Source organism: Anabrus simplex, chromosome 8 (assembly GCF_040414725.1).
Source record: "Anabrus simplex isolate iqAnaSimp1 chromosome 8, ASM4041472v1, whole genome shotgun sequence".
NCBI lineage: Eukaryota > Metazoa > Arthropoda > Insecta > Orthoptera > Tettigoniidae > Anabrus > Anabrus simplex.
In genome coordinates, this window is record NC_090272.1 from 140,693,331 (window position 1) to 140,717,202 (window position 23,872).

The 23,872-nt window shown below is 39.7% G+C and overlaps 1 protein-coding gene across 1 annotated transcript in view; it reads left to right on the top strand.

The window, feature by feature from the left end:
- Positions 1 to 23,872, top strand: part of bchs (WD repeat and FYVE domain containing 3 bchs) — a 478,767-nt gene that overhangs the window by 355,344 nt on the left and 99,551 nt on the right. Inside the window, exons 42-43 of the mRNA XM_067152491.2 lie at positions 16,290 to 16,406; positions 21,383 to 21,521. Coding sequence (XP_067008592.2) covers positions 16,290 to 16,406; positions 21,383 to 21,521 — 256 coding nt within the window. The remainder of the gene's footprint in view (positions 1 to 16,289; positions 16,407 to 21,382; positions 21,522 to 23,872) is intronic.

The window sequence follows — 23,872 nt, forward strand, 5'->3', positions numbered from 1 at the left end:
ATTAACAGTAACAATGAGTTGAAATTAGCAAGGTAACATAAAATAAAATGATTAAACATTAACAAGCTCGACGTTTCGATGATTAACTTGGAAGATGTGGTAAATATAAAATGTTTAGCCAGAATGATGATAACTTATTCCAAAAACTCAATGTCTTTAGCCATCAGAACCAAATATTGTACCAAGAAAATTGATTTCAAAGAGCATGAGGTTGTTCTGAGGGGTGCCTAGTCCTTAGGAGAAGGTACAGAGAGGGAGGATCGCAAGGCGAAATAATAGATATAACTTTCTTCCCTTTTATTCAATCTATGAAATGTTACCCTATTATATCGGTGAATTGTAGTGATCGTAGATATTTATTGGAAAATATATCCCAATTTCAACAACAAAATATCGTACAAATTATGTTGATCATATAAAACATCCAACTGAATACTGTTCTTTTCAACCAATTATGTCCATCATAATGTTGATGTAAATTAATAAAGCATGTCATAAGTAAGTAAGAAATCCTAAAGACCTTTCTATTATCACTTGTGATTTCAGAGAATATTTTCTACGAAAATTAAATAAAGTAAATTTTGTAATTCCTTCTTGTGAACACATCAAACTAGTGCTGGGAAAGGAGCGGTAGGAGCGGAGCAGTTGTTCGCACAACATTAATCGGTACCTCCGATTACCTCCGTTTCCTCCGCTAAAACCGTTATGCAAGGAAAGGAGCGGTAGGAGCGGAGAAGTTTGTGTTACTATAACCTATTTTAAGTAGAGTGTTAAGGCGGCCAAGCCGTTGGACTGCTACGTGCGGTACCGTTTTTAAGCAACAGATGTAGTAGTGTTGTTTTGAATGAAGAAACTACCGTATATCATATAATACCGATACATCATTTAATGTAACAATAATTCATAATTTTTTGGTATATTAAAGAGAAGTATATTATAAAAAGGCAGCCTCAAAATAAATGCCCCCAGTTACTTCGGAGACACAGTCATACACCAAACACATAAATAAATGAATAAATAAATAAATAAATAAATAAACGTTTCAGTCAAGAAGAAACGAAGTTCAAGGCTATATGCGTTACTTGAAGAAATATTTTGAGTTTCCATGTAAGAAAAGCAAAGTGTTTGCTCGTTCTGGCGATAAAGCATTTCTTCTTGCTGTGATTATTTGTCCGGTAGCAGAAAACATTCTCTCCGCTGGGACAGAGGTAGCTGGAATACAAAGGTAGTATCCAGCTATTTCATGAAGCGGATTCCATTGGTTCGCCATTTGAGCCCAGTACTTGACAGGGTCAGTCAACCTAAGCTCTGGCTCTAATTCCACGTACTGCTGTAACTACTGCAGACTAATGGAATACTGAACAGATAAACGTTGACTCAACTAAGTGTAAATAACAAGGATAATGGGCGCCACCTGCAAAACAATTGCAGGAATATTTAATTATGTAGAGCAACGAGCCACTCCCTCTCCCAAGGCGACGGTCATCAGGCTGACGAGGCTCCAGACTTGCTTTATAACCTTACCTGTTGCTATATAACCCCTGAAATTAAATTTGGGTAACATGCCAGGTTCAGCCTTACTCCACTGACAAAAGACTCACTTAAAGTTTGATTCTATGACTTTACTCCCAGAATAAGAACTATTATGTGACAAACACCAACAAAAATAAACACTTATGCAACCCACTTAGTGCTTGCTGTTTACATAGAGCTAATATACACAATACTACCCAACAAAATCATCTCTTCACGAGATTTATTCGTTTGCCGTCTACAAAGGCAAATTACACATCATTAAACTCACCAATAAAAATAGAACATCGAATAAGAACTAATATGTGACAAACACCAACAAAAATAAACACTTATGCAATCCACTTAGTGCTTGCTGTTTACATAGAGCTAATATACACAATACTACCCAACAAAATCATCTCTTCACGAGATTTACTCGTTTGCCGTCTACAAAGGCAAATTACACATCATTAAAATCATCACTAAAAATAGAACATCATTATACTTTTAACATACCTCCAGGTAAGAGCCCCACTGCACTCCACTGTTACCGTGAATCCTAATCTGGTAGAGAAAAGTACGACGACTATTTCTCTACATATGGATGCAACCTTCTTTACTAACAGCATCCCTAACCTTATTTACACTTCTTTGTCGTCTTGAATTCTTTCCAATTGCTGGCTGGACAGAAAGCGTTACATGTCCGGAGGCAAGCAAACAGCAAAATTCTCCATCAACTGAAGCTGCATACTCGGGTGACAAGTTCCAAACAAATACTTTCTTTTACAGAAAGTCCACTGCAAAGCCGGTCAGTCTTTGAGATTATACCATGTTCACTCCGTATCAGATACTCACGAACAATAGCAGATCGTATAGCAAACTGCGCAAATACGTCGCTCCCGCAGACCAGTACAAATGAGAAACACACAGTATCAGCATCAGAGTCAGAAACAGAATGAGAATCAGAATCAGAATAACTCGCCGCACACGCGTACACACTTATATATGCTTGCTACACGTGGTTATCGCGTCCTGAAAAGTTATTGGTAGCAACGCTCACACCGGCACTTCTTCCCGCGTCACTCTGTCAACCCATACCTCGCTCAAAACAAAGCCCTCGCATTGGCTATCGAGTATATGATGTGACATAGACCGTCCACTCATGTATGTCCACATTGATTCACTCCAATTCTTCAACCGATACAACCTGCCGTACCCCGTGTTTTCAAGCCACTTGTTGCAACACATCCAACTGACTTCAACCGTCCTTCCCGATATAGTCGCAGTTTTCCCGGTTGCACAATCCTTACGGCTAGGCCATATTTACAGACTCTTACCCAAACGGAAATTTATACAAAATATAATGATGAACATATGCAATATTCCCTAACTATACATTCTTCTTATAATATTACGTTTTTTTACATGGTAAATAAACAAAATTACATGATTTTAACCTAACAAACTATATACGAAAATTTCCTAACCTAAAAACTCGGGAGTCGTACATACGTATGGTTACACTGCCTTAGGAGTATCGTGGTATTCGATGAAGGCGTCGCAACACGTCGCTTCTGGGCCAGCTTTGCATCCAAAAACGGTAAGATATTACGTCTGCCTTCGTTTCTTCCTGCAGCAGGCTTTTCTTCCAATGATGCTGAACTTTCTGCTGCTGCTTGTAGCCCATCACGCCTTTGGATCGTAGTCCTTAGCTCGACTTCAACCTGAAAAATTGTCACATGCTTGGTTTTGTGAAAGGGATAGGCTATATAGACAGTGAACACATCGTGATTTTGTTCCATTCAAAATAGTAACACTAACCTGTTTTCGTGCTTCTTCTGCATGATCTGGTATTCGAAATCCATCCTTTTTGTATCTAGGATCAAGAAAAGTTGCCGCCCTTATCACAGAACGAGTTTCATATGCAAAAAGTCGCGTTGCTACGGCTTCCAGACTTGCTTCGAGGACCATCTGTCCGACAGTGGTAGCTGGTTTTTCTACTTCCGTAGAAAGAGAGAGAAATAATCCTTGCACCAAAGGGATCACATGAGAACACGTGCTGTATAGTTCTCCGGATAACATGGTAGTCATCGTTTCGAATGGGTCTAGAATTGCTACACACTCCTTTAAGGTCAACCATTCGTCAGCTGGAAAAGTTGAGGTCATACATTATATTCAAATGTTACCAAAAGACAGAATTTTCAATACATTACACTGTATTCGTAATTCTCACCTGTTAGCGCTTGCGGCGCATTCACAAGTTCCGACTGAGCCACTATGAGTTGGTCCTTTACCTCGAGCAGACGGCGCATCATGGCAAGCTGACTGTTCCATCGGGTCGAACAGTACTGAATAAGCCGGAGTGGCTGCTTACCGGACTCTAACTGTTGATGTTTTAATTTATGCCTTGCAACAGTACTTTGCCTAGAAGAAAAATTTGGAAACAAAAACTAGCAGCGTTGCGAGAAGGCGTGGAGCAAATATACTTTTACAAGCCGTAGTTCGGCGATACCTTGAGTTTAACATTTCAAAACTTAGAACCCTAATCTTACTTTTACTTCTGTTGTGGGCATACTTACTTGAAATGCGTGACAATATTTGAGCAAGTAAAAGCGTACGAAAGGGGAACGTGCTCTTTACCACATCACTTGTGGCCAAATTAAGTGTGTGCGCTACACAGGGAACATGGCGGATATTTAACTTTCGTACCGCAGCTACCATATTTGCAGCGTTATCTGTAGTAATTGCTGGCACTTTACCAGACAGCTGCCAAGAAGCTAGCGATATGCTCCGTGGTATAACTTCCTTCCAGAATTTCCGTTGCCAGACATGCGGACATCAGTACATTTGACGCCTCTGATATAAAATGGGTAGTCACAGTTATGTACGGGTCTTGTCTCTTAGATGTCCAACAGTCCGTCGTTAAAGCGACATGTTTTGCTGCTGCCAGTTCGATGTTCAGCTTATTGCGTACTTCGTCATATATTTCGCCTAGAAATCCCTAAGAAAAAATAAATATAACGTAGGTATCGATCACAGAAATAGCCAGCAATTAATTGTTATACTGTACAATAAATGGTGCAATATGAGTTCATTTTCCACCTACCTCAGACAGAGTTCGGAGACATGGTAGTTCATACCTCGGATTTAAATCGTTAACAAACTTCCTGAAGCCTTCATCCCGGACAATGTCGAGCGGTTGCATATCTATAGAAACAAACATAGCCAAACACTGCTTATGACTCCTCTTTAAATGATCAAATAAATTAGATGTGCCGCCTCCCGTTGAAAACCTACGCGCACATAATTTGCACTTGGCAGATTTCTTCCGATCGCCTTCTGCATCGAAAAAATTCCAAACAACTGATGGTTTTCGTGGCATTAGCTACACAGTGAAGTTAACGGTGCCAGAAAGTTCACCCGTCACACGCAGCAACTGACAGCAAGGAGTGTTTTGTCTGAATGAGCAGAGCACGTTCGCTCCGTTTCCTCCGCCACCCTCCGTATACCACCGCAATTCTCCGCAGTAGTACCGGAGAATACCGGTAGAGCGCTTCACTTGCTACTACCGATTCAATCACTCGGAGGACTGCCTCCTCTCCCAGCACTACATCAAACTATTTATACTCAAATATAAAACACTTGAAATTAAATCCCATCTTCTGGTATAAAGTTCTAAGTATTGTCCTATTTTACGTAACTTATTATACAATTTATGTGAATATTGTAAATAAAGAGTTTATGGTACCCTTTCACTATAAATGAAGCACTGAATTGAAATTCTAAAGTTCCAACAAGTGAGAACATACGATATTACAAGAGCACACTGTCTTCTGAAAGTCAGTCTTTACTTTTAAGTATTGTACATACATACATACATACATACATACATACATACATACATACATACATACATACATTATCATTATAGACTGTGATGCCTTTCAGCGTTCAGTCTGCAAGCCTCTGTGAATTTACTAAACGTCGCCACAATCCTCGATTTGCAACTAGTGTTGTGGCCTCATTTAGTTCTATACCTCTTATCTTTAAATCGTTAGAAACTGAGTCTAACCATCGTCGTCTTAGTCTACCTCTACTTCTCTTACCCTCCCTAACAGAGTCCATTATTCTCCTAGGTAACCTATCCTCCTCCATTCGCCTCACATGACCCCACCACCAAAGCCGGTTTATGCGTACAGCTTCATCCATCAAGTTCATTCCTAAATTAGTCTTTATCTCCTCATTCCGAGTACCCTCCTGCCATTGTTCCCACCTGTTTGTACCAGCAATCATTCTTGCTACTTTCATGTCTGTTACTTCTAACTTATGAATAAGATATCCTGAGTCCACCCAGCTTTCGCTCCCATAAAGCAAAGTTGGTCTGAAAACAGACCGATGTAAAGATAGTTTCGTCTGGGAGCTGACTTCCTTCTTACAGAATACTGTTGATCACAACTACGAGCTCACTGCATTAGCTTTACGACACCTTGATTCAATCTCACGTACTATATTATCATCCTGGGAGAGCACACAACCTAAATACTTGAAATTATCGACCTGTTATAGCTTTAATATCACCCATCTGACATTCAATTCTGTTGAATTTCTTACCTACTGACATCAATTTAGTCTTCGGGAGGCTAATTTTCATACCATACTCATTGCACCTATTTTCAAGTTCCAAGATATTAGACTGCAGGCTTTTGGCACAATCTGCCATTAAGACCAAGTCGTCAGCATAGGCCAGACTGTTTGCTACATTTCCACCTAACTGAATCCCTCCCTGCCATTTTATACCTTTCAGCAGATGATCCATGTAAACTATGAACGACAAAGGTGAAAGATTACAGCCTTGTGTAACCCCTGTAAGTACCCTGAACCAAGAACTCATTCTACCATCAATTCTCACTGAAGCCCAGTTGTCAACATAAATGCCTTTGATTGATTTTAATAATCTACCTTTAATTCCATAGTCCCCCCGTATAGCGAACATCTTTTCCCTCGGTACCCTGTCATATGCTTTCTCTAGATCTACAAAACATAAACACAACTGCCTATTCCTCTCGTAGCATTTTTCAATTACCTGGTGCATTGTATTGTGTTGTAAAGCGTTAATTTTCCTAAGTTTATAAAAATATTATGTAAGTGGGCTTTTGAATTGAGTTAATGTTTGTTGTTTTTTTTTTTTTCAGCTATGACACTGTCTATAAGAGTTTTGTTGAAAGTCAGAATTATGTTTCTGAATGAAAAGACACTTATATCACCTGAAATATGCCTTCTTGTTGAGCCCGAACTGTTGAATACTGCTCTGCAAGCAGCAATCTGAAACTTAGCTAACAGCAAGCACCACGATGTTCCATAGTACCACGTCCCTGGAACTGTCCCTCGTAGTACCAAGTCCACGTTCCACATTGATCTGCATCAAATCTCCGTCGATCTGCGTCGTTCTCCGTTGTCTCGAGTCAGGATTTCTCATGTTAATAAAAGAGTGGCTTTAACATGAGAAAGTCCATCTGACTAGGCCACTGATAGTGTATCCTATGTTGAAACGTGCACCATTTGATTTGTGCTGTTAGAACTGATTATAACTGTCTCAGAAATAATCACCATTCACTGGATGAGAAATATGTCGAAGCACTGTTTCTTTTCGTAAGTTGCGATAATTGGAAAATGAGAAAACACATTTCCATGCATAGTTCATCTTTACACTCACTGCACACCGTTCGTAGTGTCAAAAATAACTCTCATTCGAAGCACAGTTTATCATGACTCACTTCCACAGCAAAGAAATAAATGAATGGCTCTCTCTCTCTCGTAATATATCGTAATGTTCCTTCTCACTATCACAGTTCCTTAACATATTGCTGACCGGATACTTGAGCTTGTCACATACCCTGTGGACCAGGTTTTTTTTTTTCCTACTAACATACTAGGGTGCACTTGATTGTAAAAAATGTACATAAATATTAAACCAGTCAAGATTTTATCTTTACCGAGCTCGATAGCTGCAGTCGCTTAAGTGCGGCCAGTATCCAGTATTCGGGAGATAGTAGGTTTGAACCCTACTGTCGGCAGCCCTGAAAATGGTTTTCCGTGGTTTCCATTTTTCACACCAGGCAAATGCTGGGGCTGTACCTTAATTAAGGCCACGGCCGCTTCCCACTCCTAGCCCTTTCCTGTCCCATCGTCTCCATAAGACCTATCTGTGTCGGTGCGACGTAAAGCAACAAGCAAAAAAAAAAAAAAATTTTATCTTTAAAGTTGGTAGATCTGCCTTTACAAAACCATCTTCAGCATCAATTACTAACCTATCATTAATGTTTACATCGTTGTCGTTGTCAGAGTCACTTGAATAAATAAGCACACTAGGTAAATTACGGCGTGTAGAGGCTTGAATATCACTTCCACTATCACGCTCACATTCAGTTTCTACTAATTCATTATCGCTTTGAACAATCATCAGCATATAATTCTTCTAAAATATCGTCGTCAGCTAACACCGTATTCCGCGGGCGCTTCCAACTTGTCATTGACTGAACCGGCAGAAAGAAAGTCGACGTTTCGAAACTAAATCAAAGAATAAAGGAGGCCGTGAATAAAAGAAAAGTGGCAGATATACATCTACGATTTATTCTACTCAATGTGCAAGTCCGAAATAGTTCAATATATGGTCAAGAGATGTCACAGGAAGACCGAAAACAATGTCGTGAATAAAACCGAGATTTCTCGGGGCCCGTCATCTACCGCTGGCGAGCGTACTACGAGATTTCTCGGGGCCCGTCACCCATGTGTTAAATACTCATGTACGAATCCTATAATACACAATGTCACTGAATTATGAAGTATGCGTAATGTATTACAACGTATTTACAGTTCATGAAACAGTCTATTCACACGGGTTGTTTCAAATGGTACAGTCTGTTACGATGATTAGCAAACGGTCTTTATGCACAAGTTAAAGTGTTTTAGGCTCAAAATAGTCAATGTGTTGCAAACCTACACTCACGATGTTCTAGGATGAAACAGTTCAAGACTATTACAATTTAAAGTAGTCGTGCTAACTTCAAGTTTGTTAAAGATATTCACACGAAAATCGAGATATTTGATAAGTTCAAATATTGGCAAAATATTACATGTCTTATGACTTTGATGTTATACACACGTTAATTTCTGAAGTTCAAATGTCCCTGACAAATTGTAAGTCCATCAATTTATAAGTTACTCACTGATGTTCACATAAACTAAGTGTCAACTTGCTGTCAAAATTTATACAAGTATTACGACGTTCCGGCAGAACGAACACTGAGTTCGACTTCACTTGCTGCGAGCAGCATGACAGGCAAGCCAGCTGTGAAGGATTTGAACTGGTTTGCTACGGTTCGGAGCCTCGGCTTATATTCCCTAAGGCCAAGGTTACTTGCCACGTCACGAGGAGAAATGTGGTTTCCTTCTCGCTTATATCTCTTGAACGCCTTGATAGAATTTGTTGAGATTGACATATGTTTGCCTTCAGAACACTAGCTACACAATGAGGTATGTCTCACTTCTGTATCTTCATCAGTTGAAAAGTTAGAAAATTTTCTTTTCAGTACATTCGAGAGAAAGGCATACAACATGTGGCACTGACGTCACCCACAGGTTCATCGCTCGTGACGTGTCCTGCTTGCCACAAGGAACTTGGTATTGAGCTCACATAAGATGTCGGGCACATGAACACATATTACTGCCGTCCTTTTCCAAATATTTCGGCAACTATAAAATAATGTACCTGGTACAATATAGTAATAAGAACATTTTGATCACCTCTACACGACACCAGTGATGGCAACTATATTGCACAGAGTCACAATTTTCTATGATATTTAGCAAACCATTTTGAATTGTCAGTAGTTATAGTCCAGAAATATGTATATTAAAATAACATCTTCATAATTTGCTGTTCATTTGTACTTACATAGTTCCAGTATTTAGGATGATTGTACCTTACTGTACCACGTGCTGGCAAGCTATTGCATTAGTTGAAATATCAAGTAAATATTAAAGCAATTAATCCATCTGATCTAACACAAAAAAATCAATGTTGATTGGCCCTCACTAAGTAGGCATAATCTTCTTAGACTGCATAATGCATCATAGGTTATGAATTTCATTATGGTCTGTATTGACAATTGATCACTATCAAAGGGTAGAGAAGGCTCCACCTATTCAATACCATTAGCTTGTAGCTTGTCCTATATAATTGGGACTGGTTTCAACCCCATATATACTGGGTCATCTTCAGCCACAATCCAATTGGAAAAACATATGCTTACATACAACCAATAATAACGTAAACATTCTGATATATCTCAATTTACAATCCAAATTTTAAATATTGATGAAGTCCAAACAACACATCCAAAATTGAAATCAAATGACACATCAAAACTGCTGTGGTTGGTTCCGAACTATGTCATCGCTCCTACAGCAACCAAATGTTCCTGAGTTGATCTGGGAGTTGGCATTCCCTTCTGTATAGACGGGCCTCTTGGTTTATAAATTATGTTTTGTACAATAGTGATCTATTGTTTAACCAGCTGGTGTTGGTGTCCGTACCAAGTGCACACAATTTACGAGGAACATAGAGACATTCACTTCAAACCAAATTAAACACTAGATCACTACATCTGATGAAAAGGAATACTTATTCAAGTTATGAACATTCCCCTTCAGCAAACCATTAGCCTTATTATTATTGTACAAAACATAATTTATAAACTAAGTGGCCCATCTATACAGATGGGTAGTGCCAACTTCAAGATCAACTCAGGAGCTGTAGGAGCGACGACATAGTTCGGCACCAACTGCAGCAGTTCAAATCAAAAATCAAATCAAAATCTCTTTATTTGCAAATGAGGTGTCTACCTCGGTGGCAAATGGTACACTAAAATACATAATTGTCAAGCACTAAATATTAAATTAACAAGAGAAGAAAATTTTCCTATAATACAATATTATACAATTTACGCTAACAATGTTTTCTATTAAACACACAGCTCATCCTTAATAAATTTATATTGTTTACAAAATTCTACTTATAATATCTCCTGTACTACTTACAAATATAGTCAACTGATATACAGTATGTGGAATTACTTCAAATGATACTATACAACTGGTATAAGATTAATATTTACATTGCATTTATTTACTTTTTTTACCCGTTCTGGAACCTAAGTAGCATAACGACCTGCTGCGTCTTAACCAGAGCACCTTTTGCCACCACTTTTCAGAGTTCCTGAAGGGCCTTCACAGCTACAGTAGCGGTTCCAGGGCCCTCGAAGTCCCCACTGTACTTCACCCCTAGAGGCAGTCCCCTACAGGCAGTCCCCTACTTTGGTTGTCCAAACTCCTTAGACCAGGGGATGGAATTAATTTATTCACACACATTTTTTTATTTACAATAACCTGCACTGGTCGAATGCCCTCTAACACTTCATTTATTTTCTCTGTTGCTGTTTATTCTCTTCTTGAATATCTGTACAGATTTTGGAAAAGGATCAAACACTACCCCTGGTAAACTGTTCCACTCCTTCACACCCTTCCCAATGAATGAAAATTTACCCCAATCGCTTCTGCTAAAATTCCTTCTAATTTTATATTTGTGGTCAGTCCTGCCAATATAATTACACTGACTGACAGAGCAAATGCAACACCAAGAAGGAGTGGTTCGAAAGGGATGAAAGTTGGGGAAAAAACAGAGACGGCACGGACGAATAATTGATGTTTATTTCAAACCGATATGCAGGTTACACAATGCGCACGGCATCAACTCAGTAGGATGTAGGACCACCGCGAGCGGCAATGCACGCAGAAACACGTCGAGGTACAGAGTCAATAAGAGTGCGGATGGTGTCCTGAGGGATGGTTCTCCATTCTCTGTCAACCATTTGCCACAGTTGGTCGTCCGTACGAGGCTGGGGCAGAGTTTGCAAACGGCGTCCAATGAGATCCCACACGTGTTCGATTGGTGAGAGATCTGGAGAGTACGCTGGCCACGGAAGCATCTGTACACCTCGTAGAGCCTGTTGGGAGATGCGAGCAGTGTGTGGGCGGGCATTATCCTGCTGAGACAGAGCATTGGGCAGCCCCTGAAGGTACGGGAGTGCCACCGGCCGCAGCACATGCTGCACATAGCGGTGGGCATTTAACGTGCCTTGAATACGCACTAGAGGTGACGTGGAATCATACGCAATAGCGCCCCAAACCATGATGCCGCGTTGTCTAGCGGTAGGGCGCTCCACAGTTACTGCCGGATTTGACCTTTCTCCACGCCAACGCCACACTCGTCTGCGGTGACTATCACTGACAGAACAGAAGCGTGACTCATCGGAGAACACGACGTTCCACCATTCCCTCATCCAAGTCGCTCTAGCCCGGCAGCATGCCAGGCGTGCACGTCTATGCTGTGGAGTCAATGGTAGTCTTCTGAGCGGGCGCCGGGAGTGCAGGCCTCCTTCAACCAATCGACGGGAAATTGTTCTGGTCGATATTGGAACAGCCAGGGTGTCTTGCACATGCTGAAGAATGGCGGTTGACGTGGCGTGCGGGGCTGCCACCGCTTGGCGGCGGATGCGCCGATCCTCGCGTGCTGACGTCACTCGGGCTGCGCCTGGACCCCTCGCACGTGCCACATGTCCCTGCGCCAACCATCTTCACCACAGGCGCTGCACCGTGGACACATCCCTATGGGTATCGGCTGCAATTTGACGAAGCGACCAACCTGCCCTTCTCAGCCCGATCACCATACCCCTCGTAAAGTCGTCTGTCTGCTGAAAATGCCTCCGTTGACGGCGGCCTGGCATTCTGAAGTATACACGTGTCCTGTGGCACACGACAACACGTTCTACAATGACTGTCGGCTAAGAAATCACGGTACGAAGTGGGCCATTCGCCAACGCCCTGTCCCATTTATCGTTCGCTACGTGCGCAGCACAGCGGCGCATTTCACATCATGAGCATACCTCAGTGACGTCAGTCTACCCTGCAATTGGCATAAAGTTCTGACCACTCCTTCTTGGTGTTGCATTTGCTCTGTCAGTCAGTGTATTTTCCAACTGAAGCCTCTCATGGATATCTCCCCATGCTTCTTCTCTTGTATAGGCTCTATATAATCCTATAAGTCTAGTTTTCTCCCTTCTCTTACTTAAAGTTTCCCACCCAAGTTCCTTTAACATTTCTGATACAGTACTCTTTCTCCTGAAATCTCCTGTTACAAATCTTGCTGCTTTTCTCTGCTCACTATCTATTTCTTTTATTAGGTATTCTTGGTGAGGATCCCAAACACTGTTTGCATATTCCAATAATGGACGAACCATACTTAAGTAACTTTTTTCTTTTAATTCTTTGTTGCATCCTTTAAGTAGCCTCATTATGACATGTAACGATCTGTATGCTTTCCCAACAATGTCATCAACATGAGCCTTCCAGTGCAAATTACTTTCAAATCTCACACCTAAGTATTTGCACTTGCCATCTTTTGGGATAACTACCTGTTTTGATGTGTCATTTGATTTCAGTTTTGGATGTGTTGTTTGGACTTCATCTATGTTTTAAATTTGTATTGTAAATTGAGACATACCAGACTGTTTACTTTATTATTGGTTGTATGTGAGCATGTTTTTCCAGTTGGATCGTGGCTGAAAATGACCCGGTATATATGGGGTCAAAATTAGTCCCAATTATATAGGACAAGCTACAAGCTAATGGTATTGAATACATGGACCCTTCTCTACCCTTTGATAGTGTATAATGCAGTCACTCACACTGTGTCTTACCAAAAGGAAGCAGGAAGCCAGCACTTACAATGACAGTGTTTCACAGTGCGTAGCTCAGTCTCCACAGGAAGACATTCACCAACCAACCTCTGTATTAAGCTTCTTTGAATAGCTAGGAGATTACATGATATTAGAATAATTCCGTATTGACGGTTTTCACTTTACAAAAGGAAAAAATTACATGTATCATCCTATTCAATACATTGGCAATATATGGTACACTGCTAGCTTGGAGATTGCGGTATCGTACACATTTAAATCTCAAAGTTCATGGAATCAGTTCATAGCATACTTTCATAGAAGGGCCAGGAAAGTAGAAGTCTGCAAAACTCCTCTTACTATGTTAAAGTCCAGGAAAGTCTTGACATGAATTTTTAAGATGTAGATTTTGAAAAGTATTAATGAGGCAAACGAAGTTACGCCTCAACTTTAAGCATAGGATCGGTTAGCAGTTCTATTTCACTTTTAAAATGGGGTTTTGTGTTAGAATTAATTCAACACTGAAATATTGTTGTTAATTGGTACACTGCACTCAGTTACACTCAGGCTAATAATGCTTTGGAGATGTTCACTTTCTGGTTTATAATCATTATCATTGACAGACTGCATTAATAATTTCATCCCATTTAAAATCATTGGCATGATTTGCATCTTTTGCAACACTCTCAGTATTATCAATATCTACAAGTTTACATACCTAGTTGCCACCAGTATGTGAATACTGTAGGATATTTGTTGCAACTTCCATGTGATTCAGTATGTGAGCATCCTTCATCCTATAATATATAGCATGTGGAGACCTTAAAATGGAGAGATGTGTCTTTCAGAACAGGACATTTACAATCTGTCTAGACCTTGAGCAATAACTATTGCTAATGTTTATTATGAACAGAGGAATATTAAAAAATTTCAGTTAAGAAATCACGGCAGAGGTATACTTCTATATGAAAAAAGGCTATTGGCTAACAGGTAACATGATTAAAGTCAAATATGGAGTTGTAAATGGTTCAGTACTATTAAACTACAGCATAATTTACCTCCTGTAAAGTCTCTTCATGGCAGAAATCAGGATGTCAAAAACATATCAGATGTAAGGCTTTTCAGGGATTTGCTCTATTAACCAGCGTTTCGTCTTAGGTCTGACACTAGACTCATCAGAGTGGGATGTGTCAGACCCTATCCACTGACACTGGGGTGTATACAGGTGATCTTATCAGAAGCCCTTATAAGAGGCACAGTCTGATAACTGTATACGGGAGATAAATCTCCACAATGAAATTATTGCCCGCCTAGCAATTCCGAAAGGAAAATTCTAAATTCCCGTGGAGGGAATTAGATATTTTTCACCAATAGAGCATGTCAAAAATGTCAAACATAGAGTTTTCCTTTAGAAATCAGGATGATGGGGGACTGAAACGTCCTTCGCTGTTACTAACGTGGGGAACGCTTGTGTAATTCAAGACACTATCTAATAAGAAGAAAGAGAGCATCAGCCCTGGCTATCAGAAACTTCAGAGTGCTGGAAAATCCACTGTGTTACTACAAAGAAAAGTATAGTAGGACTTGGTTATAACATCATTTCAAGGGACGTGATACTGTAGATAGTGTCATAATAACCAAGATCTATGCTATCAGTCGAGTGAGGTGCAAAATGATACAGAACAAACGTAGTGAGAGTTATTTTAGATTGTACATATTTACTTTTAAGCCTGACATTAAAATGTAAAACTGAAGTACATTCAATATAAAATCCAGAATTAATTTCATAAAAGAATTTAAGCTTTTACGCAACTACAGTAGGCGTATGTACAGTATTCACCACGCTTCATTTCAGAATGAGTAATTTTTGCCTGTCTTCTGCTTGTCCAATTCACTCAGTCTAAATTACATTCTGTGTTTATTATTTGCATCACAATGTCACTGCACCCATCTCTAGTTTCATAGAACATGTTCAGAAATCATTTGGACTGCATGCCAGAAATCAGGATGGTAGAAGAATAAAATGTTTGCACATGTCCTTCGCTGCTACCAGTGTGGGAACCGAATTCGTATTGATGGCAGGAGACTGAAATGTTTGCTCACATATCAGCTTTCTTTCTTCCATTTTCAGTTTCACTTATCACTTCTCCTACATTTAAAACTTTTCTTTTTGTGGCCAATCTGAACCTTTAAGCAAGTTACTGTGATGTTAGAATGTGTGAATGGTGAGTTTGACAATGGGGTGAGGAGCTTACCTGGAGCAGTTTCCGAAGGTCAGTGACAGGAGGTGGGAGTAAGGAATCTGTCTGATCGCCAACCCCCATCCTCAATTTAAGAATGTTCAAGTGAAAATACAGATCTTAAAATACCTTTGGTTCTTCGAAAATTCTAATCTGAAACTGTGGTACCACCGAATATACCTAACACTGTAGATTAGTTGTCGCTGTAACTAATGTTGCTGTAACGAAGTTGTATTGTACCTGTAAAATTTTAGAGAGGATAGCATTTACAAAGTCTCATTGTTACACCGAGACATACAATTCAATATCAGTACCAAATTTTATGGAAATGTTACTCACTTTATTTGAATGACATAGCCAAAGTTCCACTATTAGTTCTGTGTACTGATTGGCAATGAAATTAATAATTATTTGAATTTGTTTAACCATGATATCTTGTATTTTGTTCAGTTTGTTTATTTACTGTGTTGTGTTTTATTCAGAATTTTAATTAAGGCGACAGTCACTAACTTCCCTGTCTTATTCTCTTCCCACCCCACCGTTCCTGCAAACCTGTGAGTGTTGGTGTGTATTTAAACCACAAGAAGAGGAAAAAATTAGCAAATGTTACAAAAGTTGTTAGCAACATGTCCATGTTTGTGACATGCTCCTTCAAGTACTGACACCGTAACTTTCCAAACATGATACAGCATTGTAAATAACCACTAGATGTTAGTGTTATGTTTATTCTGTGTTATAGAGAAGTCCATAAGAGAAGATATCTACTTCAGCCTATGGCTCTTGAGGTGTTCTCTGGGGATGGACGTAACTACCTTTTAGCATTCCAAAGGAAGGTCCGCAACAAAGTTTACCAAAGGTCAGTCTGGTTTTTATATATTTTGTATGTTTTATTTTTAAATATCTACTATTAAAGCCTGTAATAAAATTAACCTCCCCTGCCCCCCTTCTTCATGGAGATTATTGAAAAGAGAGAGTACCATATTTAATATTTTGGTATAAAAGTAAGGATATTGCAACATCAGACACCATATCCATATAAGTGATGTTTGATAAGATGACATTACTGCAGCCCTGGTGCACACTTTTATTGATTTTTTAAATAAACCTGAGAAGAGTCACTAACTCTGTCTACAACTTGACCTTCATCTGGTGATTCCATAGAATCCTTCAAGAAAGAAATATTGTAACTAGAGAACTGAGGATAGGATTGGAGACTGGTGTGAGGGAGATCTTAGTGGTAATGGGGCAGGAAATTGAAGATACGAGGGCAAATCAAAAATTAAGTTACACTAGCTCGCCACGAGAGCATGCTGTGTGTTATGACTGTGGCCAGTGCGGAGGAAGCTGCAGTAACTGCTGACACGTCCGGTAGGAAGGTTGGTATGGTATCCTGTCATGTTGTGTGTGCTCAATGGCGCATCAACTGGATGTTCACTCCAAATTGGAGGTGCGTGCAACAATCGGATTTCTATGGGCTAAGCAGCTCAGTTGCACGGACATTCATCGTGAAATCTCTGCTGTATATGGTGAGCATGAAATTTATCGCCCAGTTATTGTAAAGTGGTGTAAGCAATTTGACGCCAGACGCATGGATCTCACAGACGAATATTGCGAAGGCAGGCGTGCAATGTCCAGTATCATTACAAATGTTGACCATGCGGATGTGATCATTAGAGAGAATCGGTGCATAACCCTGCAGGAAATTGCCAGCATGCTGAACATTTTGTATGGTAGTGTGTTCTCCATTGTTCACTAGCACCTTGGATTTTGTAAACAGTGTCAAAAATGGGTCCCACGTCTGCTAACTGATGTTCACAAGGGACGTTTCCAATCGTCACTGGAATTTTTGCAATGGTATTCTGTGGAGGGCAATGAGTTTCTGCAGCGAATCATCACAGGGTATGAAACATGGTCCACCACTTCACCCCCAAAACCAAGAGAACATCGATAGAATGGGTGCACACCACATCACCACCACGAAAGAAGGCTATGGTTCAACCTTCAGCAGGAAAGGTAATGGCGATGGTGTTCTTTGACGTGGAGGGTGTGGTGTATGTTGAATTTATGCCAAAAGGCACGACATTCACTCGGCTTTATATTGTCAAACGTTGAACCGGTTGCGTAAGGCAATTAAAGAAAAGCAGCAGGGAAAATTGAGCACTGGTGTAATATGTTTGCACGATAACGCAACACCTCACACGGCCTGCCAAATATCCTAACTGCTGCAGCGATTCAGGTGGGATGTATGGCAACATTCTCCATTAGACTAGACTTAGCACCTTGCAATTAACATGTGTTCGGTAAACTGAAAAAGGATCTCAGTGGACAATGATTCTGAAACGATGAAGAGGTGAAAGCAGCTGTCTCCAGGAGGTTACATAGCGCTGGAGGTGATTTCTACGCATCCGGAATCGAAAAGTTGGTTGGCCGTTCCGAGAAATGTTTAGTCTTTTAGGGGACTATGTGGAAAAGTGAACTTACATTGTATGTTGTCAAAGCCATGTTGCTTATGTGTAGGTAGTTTCATAAATGGCCATAACTTGGAAGTGTAACTTACTTTTTGATTTGCCCTCGTAGAAATACTAGCAGTTGTACTTGCTCATCAGAAATATAGTTCTGTTGGATAGTAAGAAATTGACCACCGACCTTTTAGTTATTAGTTGAGTAGGACTATGTACAACCGACCTTTTAGTTATCAGTTGAATAAGACTACCTACAACTAACTTGGTACTTTCATTTTGAGTCCAAATACAAATTAAATCTAATGAGAGTAGAAAGAGACCATTCAAGGATGAGAATATCATTTGTTAGAAGTTTGTTCTCTTGAGTCATAGCTTTTGTGGTCTAGTCTTCCTATTCTGCTCATAAGTACATCTCTTCAGGATGGTATTTATTCTTACGATTTGTTGAACCAAGTACATCACATTATGAACTAGCAATCCCACTGCAACATGCTATCCAATATCTCAGAATAACCCTTATTATCTTGCCAAGTTTCTTTTTAGTCCTTCAGTCTCTGCATTGTCAACCTGACATATGCCCTCATTGGCAAGTCTCCATTATTTGATTGTACAATAATTTAATTACCATGGCTATGTTGTGATAATCTTTTATGAATGATTTGGTCGTATAATCTTACTGGAGAGATATAGCAATACCATTAGTGTACTGTTCATAAGAATAGTAATGCACTCAGAACTCCTTGGTTTTACACTTATATTTAAAATTTGTAACTCTTATGGCGTTATTAGCCGAAGGCGACTAGTGGCGCGACTAGTTGCTCCAGATTTAAGTACCTAGTGATCGGTGGTGCAACTTGTGAATAATTGCTCAATTCACACCAGAGAGTAGTCACCAGAGAGAGAATGGTGTCCTATGATGAACTTCTTCTCCCTGCTCTTCTATTAGAAATGAAAAGGCAAAGGGTTAGAAAAATGCGAGAACATCCTGTGTCTGTTTCTCGACTGACTAGAGGATTATATTATACGTTGGCTAATGAACTAAGTACGGCCTAGAGTAAGATTTTCAATTACATTCGCATGTTGAAATCGTCATTTTATTAATTGCTTGGCTGCATAAATTATCCATAATTTTGAAAAAATCTTATTTGAATCCATGACAAATTATTTTGGTTATTGATTAGTAATTGCTCATTAACTCCTTTGAGGTTGATGACAGGAATGGCATCCGGTCGTAAAAACTTGTTCCGAAGATTCATCTTACTTCATACTCGACCCATAGAGAAACAGGACAAGGGGTGGATGTATGTACATACATACATACATACATTAGTTATTAACGGTTTCATAGTTGTTGCGTGCTAACTAATTCTTCCTAACAAAATATATTTAAAATAATTCTAATTTTAAAAACATGAATGTTAGTTATTATAAAATTATTTCTGTAAAAAAAATATTTACTTTGCTTTGAAAATAATGTTAGTAACCAGTAATAATAATAGTAACTTGTAGTAAATAAGGTAGGTAAAAAAAAAGCAACTTATGTTTATTGTACAACTTTAATTAATATTAGGTATTATTGCTTATAAAATACTGAAAAAACGTTGTGCCAGTAATATTTAAGTTACCATGCGAGTTGACCAAGCAGTTAGGGGCGCGCGACTGTGAGCTTGCATCCGGGAGATGGTGGGTTCGAATCCCACTGTTGGCAGCCCTGAAGATGGTTTTCCATGGTTTCCCATTTTCATACCAGGCATGTGCTGGGGCTGTACCTTAATTAAGGCCACAGCCGCTTCCTTCTAACTCCTAGGCCTTTCTTATCCCATTGTCGCCATAAGACCTATCTGTGTCGGTGCGATGTAAAGCCATTAGCAAAAAAACAAAATATTTAAGTTTTCTTAAATAAAACTTCAGGTCTACAAAAAGTTATTTGCTCTTCAGTTTACCCAATCCATCTGAGCTATAATTCAGCTATAATTCACTAATATAGCAAGACAATGGTACAAATTTAAATGATATAGAATTTTTATAAATATTACACATTTCTACATTGAGTAGTAAACGTAGTATAACAATCACTTAGAACACACTTCTCGTCCCAGGGTTTTTCTTCGAATTCTGGAATGAAGTTCTTTAAAATGCTCTTCCAAGAATTCAATATTTCTACTTTGTGTAAGTTTCAATGCTGGAATCTCAAATGGCCAGTTTTCTTTCAACCTCAAAAATTAATTGTTCAGTATTTCTTCGACTGTCTTTTTCAAATATTTCTTTACAACCTGCTTTACGTCACACAGACACGGATAGGTCTTATGACAAGGATGGGATAGGAAAGAGCCAGGAGTGGGAAGGAAGTGACCGTGGCCTAAATTAAGGTACATCCCCAGTATTTGCCTGGTGTGAAAATGGAAAACCACGGAAAACTATCTTCAGAGTTGCCGACTGTGGGGTTCAAAACCACTATCTCCCAAGTTCAAGCGGATAGTTATGTGACCCAAACTGCACAGCCACTTGCTCGGTCAGTATTCGACTTTCAAATAGATTTGTCATCTCCTTCATTTATTATTCTAGTTTATTTGATGTTTTACTGTTCATTAATAGAAGAAATATCACAATATGGTAATGCACATGAACGAGTAAAGTATTCACTCTACCACAGCATGACACCAACAAGCTAATGAAATACGTGGGTGGAGAGCACAAGCTCGGGTGATATTCCGTATGCGCGCGCAGATACATCGGGCAACTAGTTGATAGAATAAATAATTTTCAATCATTAAAGTGTATTGACAAGGTGGACCCAACCCAAAATATTTAAAATAGTTTCTTTAATAGATTTAGTTGCGCCACTAGTCGCTCATGGCTAGTGGGTTACATTTATTGCAATGCCCTGTCATGCATTTGAGCAACTACGAGTCGCCAGAGCAGTTGCCGGCTCAGATGACCGCTGGCGACTAGTTGTTCAGTTGTCACTAGTCACCCGCGGCTAATAGGTCCCATTTATCCAATGGTTCGCGACTTGCCAGAACAACTAGTTGCACCACTAGGCACTCTCAGTTAATAGCGGCCTTACTGAGTGCCAGGCTGAGTGGCTCAGATGGTAGAGGCACTGGTCTTCTGAGCCCAATTTGGCAAGTTTTGACCTGATGTGGTGATATTTGAAGCTGCTGAAATATACCAGCCTCAATTGACACATAAAAGAACACCTGCAGGGCAAAATTCTGGCATCTCAGCCCCTCTGAAAACCAAAAATGTAGTTAGTGGGTCATAAAACCAATTATTATTATTATTATTATTATTATTATTATTATTATTATTATTGTTAATGTTTGAAAAATAGGTTTCACTTTCTTATCATTGTTTCATTTCTTTTCAGATTTATGACTTTTGCAACAGCAATTGCAGATAGTGCTCTGCAGTCAGTTGCAGGCCAGAAACGCACAGCAAATGTGGAGCAAGGAGCAGGGCTCTTGTCTAGTTTAATTGGTGAAACTTCAGTCACTCAGAGATGGGTGGTAAGTTTTGGAAAAAGTTAACTGTTTAAGGAATGCCATTTGTGATTTATCACTTTTGTAGTGTCAGTATTCAGAATGTAATTGAATTCCAAATTCGTATGTTCCTCATCACCAGATGTTTAATTCCAGGCTTGTATCAGTGTCATACTTTCATATTGAAATTAAATTCACTATGGAGATGACTTGTGTCAATGTCATACTTTCATATTGAAATTAAATTTACTATGGAGATGGAGCTGGTGGATGCCTTCATTTCTTGGATGTTCTAGTAAGAAAGAAACTGGGCAGCTCCTTAGGACATACCATCTGTCGTAAGCCTACCCACACCAGCACAAAAATAAGGCATTCTCACGACACTCAGCAAGAGGGCGATACGAATGTGTGAGCCATCAAATATCCAGGTGGAGATGGACACACTCAAAGTTACGTTCAAGGGTAATGGTTACAGCGATGTGCAGATTCATTGAGCCCTGCGTCCCAGAGAAACGACCAAGCAAAGCTAACAGAAGCAAGAAGTGAAGGGAACTGCCTACCTGCCTTACATTCACAACACACCAGATCGTATTGCCAAGGTCCTCTGCAAATACAATATAAAAACTGTGTTTGGCACAGTCACTAAAATTGCTCACAGTCTAAGTAAAACCAAGGACAAATTGTCCCCACTTTTACATCCTGGGGTATACAAAATTCCCTGTACTTGCAGCAAGATATACATTGGCCAAACATGCCAGTCCATTGGTACTCATATCAAGGAACATGAACGAAGTATTTGTCTCAACCAGCCAGACAAATCAGCAATAGCTGAGTATGCCCTATCGTTGGGACATGATGTTGTGTTCCAAGATGCTTGAGCTCTTACCCACACTAGACACTACAGGTTCAGGATTATATAGGAAGCTGTGGAAATACGTAGAAATTCTAACAATTTCAACAGGGACACTGCCTATCAGTTAAGTAATACGTGGTTGCCCCAGCCATTAAGGATTTACGTAGGTAGTTATCTTCCTTGTCCCTTCATTATTGTTATTTCGTTTCGGTGTTTTCGAAATTTGTACGTTCCTCATCACCAGATGTTTCATTCCAGGCTTGTGCCAGTGTCATACTTTCATATGTGTGTATACCTGTTATGTTATGCGACTCCCTCTCAGACTGATTCTGATGGTTCCGTCAGCTTCCGCTTCGAATGCTAGCGCTGTACCACATATGGTGAGCCATCTGGTGACGAATGAAAATACCATTATTAACGTCTAAATTCAAATTTCATTCTTGGAGAAGTCTTCCTCGTGAACAGTCAAGATTTCCTTCTGAAGATGCAGAGCAAAGCTCTCTGTGAAACATTAAGAATTTAACCTTATTTTCTTGACACGGCATAAGCCCAAAAGTCTATATCATGTCTAAGTACAAGCCATGAAAGCATCAATGGTTATTTATTTATTTATTTATTTATTTATTTATTTATTTATTTATTTATTTATTTATTCATTCATTCATTCATTCATTCATTATTTATTATTTATTATTTATTTATTTATTTATTTATTTATTTATTTATTTATTTATTTATTTATTTGGGCTATATTTTTTTCAAGGTCCGATCGGTCGCGACAGTCAAACGCCCACAAATATATGATGAACCGCTGCGCAGATGTGTTGCGCAACGTCTCTGAAATGACCGTTATGCGCCTCATCTCAGTCCCGTCAGTAGTGAACGTGCAGCACGCTCGTAAGCATGGCTACAACGATCGCTTCGCCCGCCAAGTGTGAAGTGCGCGGTGTAATTCGATTTCTTTAGGCTGAGGTGTGCAATGCAGCCGAATTTCATCGCCGAATAAGTCGTGTGTATGGTGAAACGTGCATGAGCGACAGCAAAGTGCGACAATGGTGCAGGAACTTTACAGCAGGGCGTACAGACGTCCATGTTGCAGGCGGCCAGGGAAGGAAGCGTGTGTCAACCGATGATCTTGTTCAGCGTGTGGATCAGGCAATTCGAGAAAATCTTCGGTTCACAATTTCTGTGTTGAGTGCTTCGTTTCCTGAAATTTCCAGGTGAGCTCTCTACACTATTGTGAGTGAGACTTCAGTACCGCAAACTTTGTGCGAGATGGGTTCCGAAGATGCTGTCTGACCGTCAAAAACACAGCGAATGGGCGCCGCTTTAGCGTTTCTCTGGCGCTACCATGATGAAGGACCGGATTTTTTGAACAAAATTGTCACAGGGGACGAGACATGGGTTCATTTTGAAACGGAAGAAACAAAAGAGCAATCCAAACAGTGGATGCATTCGCACTCCCCGAGTAAGCCAAAGAAATTTAAGCGAACATTCTGCAACAGAAAGTGTATGTCTACTGTGT